General features: G+C 36.5%; 1 protein-coding gene across 1 annotated transcript in view; it reads left to right on the plus strand.

The window, feature by feature from the left end:
* Positions 1-297: 297 nt before the first annotated feature.
* The window catches only part of LOC134654512 (FK506-binding protein 5-like), a 49041-nt gene continuing 35101 nt past the window's right edge, over positions 298-14237 (plus strand). The window contains exon 1 of the mRNA XM_063509958.1: positions 298-2227. Within this exon, the coding sequence (XP_063366028.1) occupies positions 460-2227 (1768 nt within the window). The 5' untranslated portion in view covers positions 298-459. The remainder of the gene's footprint in view (positions 2228-14237) is intronic.

The raw sequence follows: 14237 nt of genomic DNA on the forward strand, positions 1-14237 counted from the left end.
GATTGGGTAGGTACGTAACATTAAAAAAAATCCAGACCCGGTTTTATGAATTGAAAATGTCTGTATCTCACAGAAATTTTGTTATTAAAAAAGGATTTTTATCGCTACGGTCGACCTATTTAATTACCTACTTAAGATTGTCCTACAGGTACTACACTTACTTATGCTATCTTGAAATAAATCCGGAAACCAATATAAAACAATTGGGTTTGTGAGTGTCAGACAAAAAAAACTGAATCCGAACAATAGAGATTCTAAATAACGTCTAAAAACACGGTGACATCAACTTTTTTCTCTTTCACATTTCAATTCACAAAACACGCTTCTCAGATCGTATCCACTTGATCCGCCGCACGCGCAGCAAGCGCGTCCGATAGTTTTGTAAACAATATAAATAATAGTCGTCATCTTGCCAGCGCTAAGTTAGTACGTCGCGGACTGCGCTAGTGGTCGGATACCATGAGACGCGCCATACTCCTCTGCGCCGCCATTGCCACCGCCGCCGTCGGCGGTGACAACACACAAACAAACAATGACACCACCAACAATGTTTTCAAACGCGAAATCCTGGAATTCTACCCCGACTGGGTCCCGTTCAAAAACAAACACGGTGATGAACTCGGTGAATTCGTTGACGTTACTAAACCTAAAGCCAAAGTGAAAAAACGACTCGCATTACCAATGAATTTCTTAATAAAAGCCGTCGCCGATGACGATTCAGAAGATTATCCCGGACAAGGAGAATCTGATAGTGATGAGTATTATGAGAAGAAGGACTGGTCGGACTTGGATAAGCCAGGACGTAATGAAAGCGAAACAGTTCCCGAACAACAAGAACAACGACATCGAGAAAAACAACACCAAGAACAACAACAAGAACAACAACAACAAGAACAACGACAACGAGAAAAACAACATCAAGAACAACAACAACATAGCACTCATTCTGATATTGAAGGATTAATTAATTTTATCACCAAATCATCTCCCAGTTTAGCAGATGATATTAAAAAGTCCACAGTTAATCTCGAAGATGTTAATCAAGATGAAGAAGAAGATGAAATACCGGAAAAAACAGAACGCATTCAAGGTTTCGTGGAAGATAGCACCACGATAACGCCTGAACCACAATTAAGCATTGCACTAACGCCTAGGCCTAATTTACAAGAGTTTATCGACGACGAAGATGATTCGGAAGTTGAAAATAAAAATCAACAACAATCGGAAGAGGAGCCCCAAAAACTATCAACAGAAGAACAAAAAGAAAATGAAGAAAAGAAGAGAATTATTCTAGACAGTGTTGATCAGTTGAAACTCAGACATGAACTAGAACAAAGAGCTATTTCAGGTAAAAATAATTATGATGAATATGACGACGAATTACGTCATAGAACTATACAGAAAAATAAATATCGGAATAATAAACGATCTCGTGTTAAATCTACTCCTCCTCCAAACTATGACGAGTACGAGGATATGTCTTGGAAGGATAAATACAATATAAATGTCGAAAAAAAATCGTCTTCAGGAGAAGATGCTAGTTTCGAACAATTTACGGAAAAAACAGCACAAACGACGACGACAACGACGACGACGGCGAAGTATAAACCAAGAGGTCGGGAGCGAGCAAAATATTCGTTGTTCAGAAATCCCGACCTTTACACAGTTGATGATCCAGAAGATGAGACAATTCCATCCATAAAAAATCAAAACACACCACGGCGTTTCTCTTCTAAATATAATAGCGCCGAAAACTTTATAGCCCCAGCGACTACAACAGAAAAAGTGCAGCCGATACTTTATTTCCCTAAACGAAAATTAAGGAAACCAAAAACCAAAACTACAACTGAAGCTATAGATTCGTTCGTAGCAGAAACAGTAGAAGACAAGCTAACAAATAAACAAACCACAGCAAACCCCATAACATACCCGGACATTACTTCTCTTGCTAATGATGATTATAAGACCACAGCTGTTGGCTATGATTACCCTACGACTACAATGAGCCTGTGGAAAGATGACACGTCTGCTGAAAGTAAAGAGAACAGCGTAAAGAGCTTGAACGTCCAGGATAGCACTCCGCAGTATGAAGACCCGACTGCAGCAGACGCGCCAACTGGACCTTCAGGAGAAGCACAGGCGAGCGATAGTGAAACCGTGACTGATGCGATATCGGCATCCAGCGACCATAAGAAAGAAGGACCAAAGGATTACCATGTTGAAAAAGGTTAGTGGCTCATCTATTTTCTGCGGTTGTGTTATTTTACCTACCTACTTAATTTATTGCGATGTTGATAGAGTTAGACAAAGAAAAGCTTGCAACTATTCTCATAGCAGCGGTCGGCAACCTTTTAGCAGCCAAGGGCCACATAAGGGTTAACGAAGTTGACGCGGGCCGCACTCTGTTAATATTTATGACTTTATCAGACATTGTCGTTTGTCAATATTACATACAAAATAGCCAAAGAGGCTCGCGGGCCGCAAATGACAGGTTCACGGGCCGCGGGTTACCGACCGCTGCTCATAGCATACGCATGATACGCAGTGCAAGTGTTATTTATACGTCATAATTTCATAGAAGATTGACGAATAGAAATTTAGTGAATAACAAAATAACGGATGTCTCACGCTAGAACGGTCTTAGCCTGGGCCGGGCGCTCGTGACTTATTTTTCTATGACAAATGATGTGATCACGTGAAGCTTTCTATAGAAAACTTAAGTGTCGGGTGCTCGGCCCGCGCCCGGACCGTTGTAGCGTGAGTCATCCTTTAGTGGGAGATATTAAAATATTTGATAAGTACTAAAATAACACTATTTGCGTAATTTACTGAATCAAACTACTTACTTTCAGAACAAATTCCCTTTTCTTGTATTGTATTTAATCCAAAAATCATGTCATCATGTTATTTATTTAGTATCCCTGAACTATAAAATCATTCTTTACTTCGGAAAATATTTCCGACAAACTAGCCAAGGACATTAAGTGAAACCTACATAAATGAAACCTAAAGAGGAAACGGGACGGCCGTTTCTCCATACAAACGTAGTCCTCATTTTCCTCTCTGGATATTGACATTATGGAAAATATGTTTAGGTACCTAATTTGATGTAGGTATATTACCATAGATATCAATGTTAATATCCAGAGAGCAAAGTGTCCTCACTTTCACTACGTTTGTATGAAAAGGAGATTTCACGCGGGTCCTCCAATTTCTTAAATACAGACCCTATAATATAAGCCTTTATGACCCAAAGTCTTATAAATATGGGACCTTTAAACATCCTCTGTTTACAAGGTTCTTTGTGCAAAATACCGAAAGAAAAGCACTTTTAAATGAAAAATCTTACTTATATAACGAGGAGGCATAAAAAAGTAGGTAAAAATTACTTGCTTGTTAACTTTTTCTATTGTTTATTTCATCAGTAGATAGTTTCTAAAGATAAGTAGATCGACTAAATATGGGGTACCTTCTATGTATTTCGATACTGAAGATCTTCTTCCTTTGATATTTGAGTAAACACATAGTAAAAAATATAAATGTTTAATATGTATTTTTTATGAATTAAAACTTATATAAGAAGACTTATCTTATATACAGTGTGGAAAGATAAGTCGGGCCCTGGAGGGAAACTACCTTAAATCCTTAAGATGGCTCATTTTACTTAAAGGAGACATTCCTTTATTTTTAAAAAGAAACAAAACTGCATTCAAAGATTTTCTAAAACTCGCTTGCCTCGCTCGGGACTCGAACCAACTAAAATTAAAAAAAAAACACTCCCTATTTTATTATACTAATCGATAGTATTGTTATTTAGGATAAAATATCTCTAACAAACATTTGTTTGTTTTTTAATTTTAGTTGGTTCGAGTCCCGGGCGAGGCAAGCGAGTTTTAGAAAATCTTTGAATGCAGTTTTGTTTCTTTTTAAAAATAAAGGAATGTCTTCTTTAAGTAAAATGAGCCAGCTTAAGGATTTAAGGTAGTTTCCCTCCAGGGCCCGACTTATCTTTCGGCACTGTATATGTATTTTTTTTAATAACTTACCTACTACCTACTACATTACGAGTAACTAGTTTACAAGAATTTGTTAAAGTTTATAATAGAGGCAGTAAGCTTGAAATATATTTATAAAAACTGGCTTATCGTAAAATATGTTTATAATTATAAGGAATTTATTGGATAAATTTAAAAAGAACTATATACAATAATCATTAATTTGTAACATTTGAATTATTATGTTGAATAGTTGTAAGTTGTAACCAGTTAGAGTTAGACCAAGCTAACTTGGCAGCGATTTTTATAGCACAAACTGTGCAAGTGTTATTTTAAACGTCAAACTTCTATGAAATTATGACCTTTAACTACACTTGCCCAGTCTGCGCTATCAAAAACTCTAGGTAGGTATATTTCATTACCAATAAATTATGTATGTCTAAATTGTATAATAATATGCCTATGGCAAAATAGTCATTCTAAGGATTAAATTGACAGAGTACCTACCCGTGTCGAGCATTTTTTGTAACGTAAATCATCCTTGCGACCCACAAAAATTACATAACGCAACAAAAAAAACGCTTTAAATATTTCTGTAGGGATATTTATTTTTATCGATAATGCTAAAAGTTGTTCCCGGAATACTTAAAATTTTCCAAGATTATACGTCGAAAATATGATGGATTATTCTCGGAAATAAGTCTATTCTAGGTTAGCTGAGGCTCAAGGGATGTAACACTTTGTTCCAATACGGCGATCAAATCTGACCTACTCGAGAATCCCTGTCAGCTTGATATTATCGAAAGCTTCCACGATGGCACACAAAAACGTACTTATTATAAACTGTTTAAAGTTTAATGTAGAGTGGCAGACTTTATTTCATACGAAAACCAAATAACTTGTACAACCTTGCCGCATTACTTGTTAAACTTGGTCCGACCTTTGTTCCACTGGATTTAGATATCGAAGTTGTTTGCTAAGGCTTTAGGGATTATATTCTATCTGCTGGCTTGTGTTACCGAATTTTAACCCACGCTGTAAAGTAAAGGCATGGACATAACTTATCCAACGTATGCAATGCAAGTATGTTTCTAAGCATACAAATGTCAGGGTGCAGATTTCAAAATGCATTGCATACGTTACGTACGTGGGCTAAGTGTGTCCCTAGGTAACTTATCATAGGTTGCTTATCATGGATTTTCGATTAATTTTAAGCTAATATTCCTTGCTCTATGTCTATGATATACACACATCATGGAACATTATAAGTTATAGGTTCATCAATTCTTTATAGATCTTCATTTGTAAGAGGCGTAAGAGCCGAATCAAAGAAAAATATAACGCAATTGATAAATCGATAAGGGCAATTTAGGTATTCTAATAAAGAAACCTCGGGCATTGACTCACATTTCTGGCTTTTTTGTAATTTATGTACCTAATAGTTGGTTCTTTCTGACATTCACTCCTTTTTTTTAATCTATCAGTTTATATCAAATTTCTATTGATTGAGCAAGAAACCGCCAAACTTTAACAATTTAGTAGATCTTACCTTACCTAATCATTTTAGTGCTATTTAGGTAACAGATTCTATTCACTACCTCTTTATAAATCTAAATTCAATTTTCAACACTAATCGACCACACAATACATGATCGCATTCGGTCTTCAAATTTCATGAAAGCGAAACTAAATTTCAAATAAATTGCAGTAAATCAATCGGAAAGCTATTTGGCAGACAATTGACACCCACAATAGCTTACGTAAAACCCACGAAATTTAGTTTTTTCCTTATTTCCCTATTATTTCCTTTATAATGCGTTGATGACAAACAAGCATACAACCTCTCTGGTCGTAAATCTACCGCTTGGCGCTTACCTTATTTTTTTGCAGAGATGTACAAAATGGTTTTAAAAAAGCATTTAAATACAAAATGCAAAATACTTTTCAGATTTACTATTTCAAATGCAAAATACCAAATAGTTTTGCGTTTTGTATTTCAAATGCTAAATGCAAAATAGGTATTTTCAAAATACTTTTTCAAAATAAAATACCTTTTGACCAAATCTCAGATATTTTTATTTATTTTAGGTATTTATCATGAGAAATAGAGACACAATGCCGAGCCGAACAAAAACGTCTAATAACATGGCATGGCACCTTATGCATGACATTTTGGTCATATTTATCAGTACGCGTATCAATAAATTCTGTTATGTTATTAATAATAGACCGTCGGTTCCTCTCTCTGCGGCCCTGACCACCGGCAGCTTGGGCCTTGCCCCGATGCTGGCGGCACCCTAGGTTAGGTTTTTTATAATGTGTTTATAATATTTTTTATATTGTTTTTTAAGTGTTTTTATATTTTAATTTTATATACATATTGTCAATCCGGAGGTCGCGGGTTCAAATCCTGGCTCGTACCAATGAGTTTTTCGGAACTTATGTACGAAATATCATTTGATATTTACCACTAGCTTTTCGGTGAAGGAAAACATCGTGAGGAAACCTGCATACATTTGCGAAGAAATTCAAAGGTGTATGTGAAGTCCCCAATCCGCATTGGGCTAGCGTGGGGACTATAGCCCGAGCCCTCTCGCGCATGAGAGGAGGCCTGTGCCCAGCAGTGGGACGTATATAGGCTCAAATTATTATTTTATTATTATTATACATATTGTAAAAAAACAACCTAAGAAGAGAAATAAATAAAGGAAATAATACTCACTTAAAATAATGTAAAAAAACTAGACTAACGAAAAGAGAGCCATGGCGCCATTTTGTGACTTGTGTGGCCATTTATTTCGGTTGATTGTGCATCTAGTTCTTATTTTATTTTTATTACACTTTTCTTTTATTAATAACAACTGGACTGGTATTGTTAAAAAGTGAAAAAAAACATCAGTTTTTATTTATTACGCTTTTTAACAATACCAGGGGGGCGATTTTTGAATTTCGATCGCTCGATTTCGTCACTCGAAAATCGGTGGAAAACGGCGAGATGCTGATTTTTGAAATACGAGCGATATAAATTGTGAATTTAGTGGTATTGACCACTCGTTTTTGATTCTATTAGTAGAATTTACATGCCTAGTAGTGGAGATATTACTGAACGAAATACACGAAATCGAGCGGTCGAATTTCAAAAATCGGCCCCCTGGCGCTGGCGCCAGGCGCTAGCAGGCGCCTCTATCGGTCAAATTCGGCAATACAAGCGTCATTCGTTCATTTCATTTTGTTTGACTGGTAATGTTGGCTAAACTTAATCACAAAGTATTTTGCATTTTGAAAGTGAGAGTCAGAATGGCGGGTGTATGTAAATAAAAATGAACAAAAAGCATACCATATTTTAGTACCTAATTTGTACTATTTGGTACCTCATATAAAAAAATTAGTACCTCACGGTATTTAAAGTTATTACCAAAAAACGTTACACCCGCCAACCTGACAGTCAGAATGGCGGGTGTATTTTATTACGCTATGATCCCGCGATTATTGATAAATTCTATAAAAGCCAAATTTTAGTACCTTTTTAATACTTTAATATTCTATTATAAATTGAACCATTTTATTTGTGGTTTCCGAGTTTTACTAATTTTACACATTGCATTGCTATTAAAAAAAATCAGGCGCTTTAATTTTTCACCGTATCGATATCGTTTTTAAGAAAAAACGCTACGCTACAACTATTTTTATTACGCCAGGATTTAGTACCTTTCATGTTTAATCTGTTACCCTTTCACGGTTAATCTGTTAGGTTCAATTAACTATGAAAATTACGTTTTACAAATGGCCAGGAGCCATGTCAAGGGATGCTTCCTAAGAAGAAATTCCGCTCTTCATTGTGCATGTAATTGTGCACCTAATACCTATTCTTAAGTACATGGTGATTAATCAAATAAAACTTGCAAATTATGTCTGTTTGTCCGTATATTAGTGTGATGAATATACTTCTTTGTGGGATTCCGTTGATGTCCTTGTTTTGCTAAGAAATGCTAAGTACTCGTACCACATACTATATTCTACTGTGAATACGATTGAAATACATACCTTTTACAAGCAATATTTTCATTTAACTATTCTTACATGAGGTTTTTCTATCGTCTCGGTTAATTTCTTAACTTATACATAACTAACAAAATACCACACCCGGTAGTATTTTCATGTTTAATATCCAAAAGGTGGATACAGGGTGGATTTTCTTTTTGAGTCAGTGAGGGCAGCTACCAGATCCCGTGCTGCTACGAGAAAACGGTCTTAGAAGACCTTCCCTCGATTTCAAATTAATAAAGATTGGCTTTTACAGATTTTGAAAAAAATATACAGGGTGCGAGAAAAAGGTCATTTTTGCAAACTTTTTGAAGTGAAAACTTCTTTGGCGGCGCTGGGCACTTTTTGAGGTGGGGAAAAAATGATAAACTCGAGACAGCGTAAGGCGATCACGTGACCGTAAGGGGCGTAAGGCGATCACGTGGCATTTAAATGAATAAAGAAAAACTCAATGTTATTTGACATTTATGTTGCGGACTCCTTTTCAAGACTCTTTACCTATGTTCAAATAATTTGACGTTGTCATGGCAGTATGTAAATAAACATGTCAATGAAAAAGTGTGATCTTATTTGAGAATGATAATAATATATAATAAATAAATAGAATACCTCCGCTAAACGTATGTATCGTGTTACAGGGCGTCGGTAACATAGTGTGGTGAGTTTTCACTTCTATCGGCACTCCCGGAGTGCAACCGTTGTTGCTTGTTTTTTGATGCCAATCGATCCCATTCCTATTGAGGATCAAAAGCTTGTATGGAACCAAAAAAAAACTTCCGGCTAGAAAAGCCACAAATCGAGGAAAACTTTTCCCATACTCTTTGTATGAAAATGAAAACTTTTATTTTTCACATGCTATTTTTGTATGCCAATCGATTTCCTTCCTATTCAGTATCAATAGTTTCCTTGGGGTCAACTTACGGTAATGTACTAAAAAGTCAACAAATAAAAAAAAAACTTTTTCCATGCATTTACTATGGAGAAAACGTGAAATTTAATTCACATTCTTCTATCTGCCCAATCAGTCCTGTTCCTGTTACATTTAAAGATCATAATACTGTATGAAGACATCATACTGCTGTAAGACTGATGGGCGAGATAGAAAATTGTGAATAAAATTTCACGTTTTCTCCATAGTAAATGTATGGAAAAAGTATTTATTAATTTGTGGCTTTTTAGTACATTATCGGAAGTTGACCCCTAGGAAGCTATTGATACTGGATAGGAATGGAATCGATTTTCATACAAAAATAGCATGTGAAAAATAAAAGTTTTCATTTTCATACAAATTGTATGGGAAAAGTTTTCCTCGATTTGTGGCTTTTCTAGTCGGATTTTTTTTTGGTTCTTTTGATCCTCAATAGGAATGAGATCGATTGGCATCAAAAAAAAGTTTGCAAAAATGACCTTTTTCTCGCACCCTGTATTTTTTTTCAAAATCTGTAAAAGCCAATCTTTATTAATTTGAAATCGAGGGAAGGTCTTCTAAGACCGTTTTCTCGTAGCAGCACGGGATCTGGTAGCTGCCCTCACTGACTCAAAAAGAAAATCCACCCTGTATAGAACCTTTTGGATATTAAACATGAAAATACTACCGGGTGTGGTATTTTGTTAGTTATGTATAAGTTAAGAAACTAACCAAGACGATAGAAAAACCTCATGTAAGAATAGTTAAATGAAAATATTGCTTGTAAAAGGTATGTATTTCAATCGTACTCACAGTAAAAATATAGTATGTGGTACTTAGCATATCTTAGCAAAACAAGGACATCAACTCCCACAAAGAAGTATATTCATCACACTAATATAGGGACAAACAGACATAATTTGCAAGTTTTATTTGATTAATCACCATGTACTTAAGAGTAGGTATTAGGTGCACAATTACATGCACAATGAAGAGCGGAATTTCTTCTTAGGAAGCATCCTTTGACATGGCGCCTGGCCATTTGTAAGACGTAATTTTCATAGTTAATTGAACCTAACAGATTAACCGTGAAAGGGTAAAAGATTAAACATGAAAGGTACTAAATCCTGGCGTAATAAAAATAGTTGTAGCGTAGCGTTTTTTCTTAAAAACGATATCGATACGGTGAAAAATTAAAGCGCCTGAAATTTTTTAATAGCAATGCAAATTGTAAAATTAGTAAAACTCGGAAACCACAAATAAAATGGCTCAATTTATAATTGAATATTAAAGTACTAAAAAGGTACTAAAATTTGGCTTTTATAGAATTTATCAATAATCGCGGGATCATAGCGTAATAAAATACACCCGCCATTCTGACTGTCAGGTTGGCGGGTGTAACGTGTTTTGGTAATAACTTTAAATTCCGTGAGGTACTAATTTTTTTATATGAGGTACCAAATAGTACAAATTAGGTACTAAAATATGGTATGCTTTTTGTTTATTTTTGTTTACATACACCCGCCATTCTGACTCTCACTTTTGAAATGAATATTAAAAATGCAAAATACGTCTCGAAAAGTATTTCAAATAAAATACAAAATGGTTTTTACTAAAAGGCATTTAAATGCAAAATACAAAATAGGTATTTTGCATTTTGTATTTGCATTTTAAATAGAAGTATTTCAAATAAATCGCATCTCTGTTTTTTTGCAATACCGTACTTCATTCTAGCAAGAACGTTGATGTTCATTCCACATTCGGAGTTCACACTCTTACTAATTACGCGGAAAATTTGGTTGTAATAACAACTTTATGTTTGTGCAGTATGGTACTAATTACAACAAATTTTTCTTCGTAATTAGTACCTATGATTGTAAACTATTTACAACTTCATTACTTAACTATTGTCTATTTTTGACAACAATCAGACCTTGCATATTAAATGTAGGTACCTACTTATAGTAATTAATCACCTCAGTTTAATTAATTCCTTTCAATAATCCACAAGAGTAGGTAGGTATAATTCACAGCTTGGTTGCATTTTGCAGTCTTCGTAAAGGTGATATTTTTGAAGTGAAAACTTCTTTAGCGGCGCTGGGCACTTTTTGAGGTGGGGAAAAAATGATAAACTTGAGACAGCGTAAGGCGATCACGTGATCGTAAGCCCCGTAAGGTGGCTCATAAAGAAAAACTCAATGTTATTTTGACATTTATGTTGCGGACTCCTTTTCAAGACTTTTTACCTATGTTCAAATAATTTGACGTTGTCATGGCAGTATGTAAATAAACATGTCAATGAAAAAGTGTGATCTTATTTGAGAATGATAATAATATATAATAAATAGAATACCTCCGCTAAACGTATGTATCGTGTTACCGGACGTCTGTAACATAGTGAGGTGGGTTTTCACTTCTATCGGCACTCCCGGAGTGCAACCGTTGTTGCTTGTTTTGCATCAATTTCGTTGATAAAACGAGTGACAGATTGAACGTCATAAACGCGACAGTAATGCGGGGACTAAGGTCACTCATTTTATCAAGGAAATTGACAGATACATTGGTGGCGTTGACGCCGCAGCAGTAATGTCGCAACAGTAATGCCGCTGTAGTTGACATCTAAACGTCATCTTAAGGTGACAGTCCATTTCCAACCGCAGCTGCGCTACTGTTCATTTTACTATGGAAATTGACAGTAACAGGCGTAACAGCTACGCGTTCAGTACCAGTAGTGCAGCTGCGGTCAGAAATGGAATGTTACCCTTATAAAGAGAATCTGTTAATTTCCTGTGAGACGGCATACAAAAAGAGGATGCGGGCTTCCTGATTTGAACTATCTTTCTTATGATCGTTTTCTAGAAAAGGAACCCATCGTACGCAAACTAAGATTCTGATTAGATAAAATTCGTAAGCGCCTAGCACTCTAGATTCAAATATTTTGTCTATTCTGCTAAATTAGAACCAGTGTTGGTAGGAAGTCGACTCGTTGTTACGAGACTCGGCGTTAAAAATACTTCCGAGTATTTTAAGTCCTGAGTTGAGTCATTTATTGGGTCTTTTTTAAGCGCAACTCAATCAGAATCGAGCCTCCAAAGTCCAAATAAAGCAGTGGTTCCTAACCTTTTCAGTCCGGTCACCCCTATGACTATACTGTACGTTTGTTGTATTGTTATATTAGGTTAGCTTGTTACCCCCGTAAAACACCAGTTTTACCCCCACGGGGGTAATTACCCCCAGGTTAGGAACCACTGGAATAAAGACTCCGTCAACAATTTTGTGGGTTTTATCTAAATACTAGTAGCAGTAAAGAAAATAATCGTTATTGTATGGTGGATACGAAGACAGTGGATTTTGAATGTCTTATTAAAAAAATGGTAAGTAGTTCTCTGAAAATTAATCAAGTCTCTATAAAATACTCGGGTCTCTAACAAATTGAAAAAACTGGAGTTTCGGCTTAAAAAACACAATCATTGCGTGTGAACTTATGAATGAGTGAATGAATGTGAACAATACAGTCTACCATTGACGTATATCTCAGAACGGGTCTTACGGGCACTAAAAATGGTACTAGTTCAAAGGTGTCACTCAAGAATTCGAGCCAATCGTCCAGTCTAACGCAACTAGTTGCGACCAATCGCGCGCGTGACGCGAACTCATCACAACGTGTCACACCGCTGTACTGACCCCATTCATCCCCTATTTTTATTGCCCGTAAGGCCAGTTCTGAGATATACGTTAATGCAGTCCAGAGTCCACTCTAAAAGCAAAACTTAAAGGACTCGAGTCTTAATCAACACTAGTCCAATCCAATGTTAATGTAATGTAAGCGGTAACATAAATTGCCCACTCGGCCTAAACTCGATAAGGTCAAGCGCCCTCGAAAATAAAACTCCTGATTACATTATCATTTGTACACCATCTTTAAGAGGTTTTAACCTTATAGCACTAAGGTTGAGTTTTCTCGCAAAGTTGAGAAGGTCATGTAACCTGGCCCCTATTTCACCACGGTGACAGGTGCGACAATTGTCGACATCACTGTTACTGACGTCACAGGCCTCCATAGACTACGGTAACCGCTTACCATCGGACGGGCGGTGTGTTTATTTGCCACCAACATATTAATTAAAAAAAACTCCGTTATATCGCCAATAAATAAGACTTATTTTGCGAAGCTAATGACAATTGTCACAAGAAACACGACAATTGTCAGGAAATTCCGACACAGAACTCATTTCCTGTCAAGAATTACTGAAAGTTCTATAAAATCGTGTGACAATTGTGTTGATCATCATCATAAACTTCGAAAGAGAAATACCTGTTTTTTGCCGATATAATAAAGTTTTTTTTTAATATAATACAATGATGGTGGCAAACAGGAATACGGCCCGCCCGATGCTAAGCGGTAACCGTAGCCCATGGATGCCTGTGACGTCAGCAACAATGACATTTGTCGAATTGTCGCTGTCGCCGTGGTGAAATGGGAGCCTGAAATATATAACAATACACTAAAGAAAAAGTGACCGAGTCCACCGGTGTCCGAGGCGGAAACAGAACACGCGTCTTCAGCTTACGCGGCTAAAGTCCTTTACCACTAGACCACCCGGCCGATCCGGCTGAAGATGCGGGTTCGATTCCCGCTTCGGTCTTGGTCACTTTTGCTTTAGTGTATGTTATCTATTTTAGTATATAATTTATAATACTTAAAAATGTTTTCATAAAAGTAATTTGATTTGTTCTCTAGTAGGAAGGTCATGTAACCTTGCGGTAGTTCTAGTTGCCTTTGGGCTGTAAAAACAGAAGGCCTGAAAATTCCACCAATAATACGCATAAATTAGAGAGAAAGCGTAAATAGCATTAAAGTAATGCCCGAGCAGAACTGGGTCCAGGCCACGTCGAAATATAAAAACATTTTTCACAATGCAATTCGTTCATTGGCGTATCCGTGCCAATTAATTCAAGTATTTTCGTGACAACGAAAGTGACCGTGGCCGAAGATGACTACGTAAAGTGTCATTCAATAGAACTTGCTAACTATGTAAACAAACCGCCATACTAAAATTGACACTGAATGTCAATTTACTAGTAACTTGTACGTGGTACGCTCAAGCCATGTACGGTAGCACACCTCGGACACTGGCGATCAAATGTATGAAACAAACGCGTTCCTACGCACACAGCCTAAGCTCGTGTAGGTGAACGCGTACCATGCTTGTGTGAGAGAGATAAGACATTGTAGGGTAACCGTGAGGTAACCGAGAGCGGGTCTCAGCGGGTGGGCGGCACTTTCAACG

The sequence above is a fragment of the Cydia amplana genome, chromosome 15 (assembly GCF_948474715.1).
Source record: "Cydia amplana chromosome 15, ilCydAmpl1.1, whole genome shotgun sequence".
In the NCBI taxonomy this organism is placed as follows: domain Eukaryota; kingdom Metazoa; phylum Arthropoda; class Insecta; order Lepidoptera; family Tortricidae; genus Cydia; species Cydia amplana.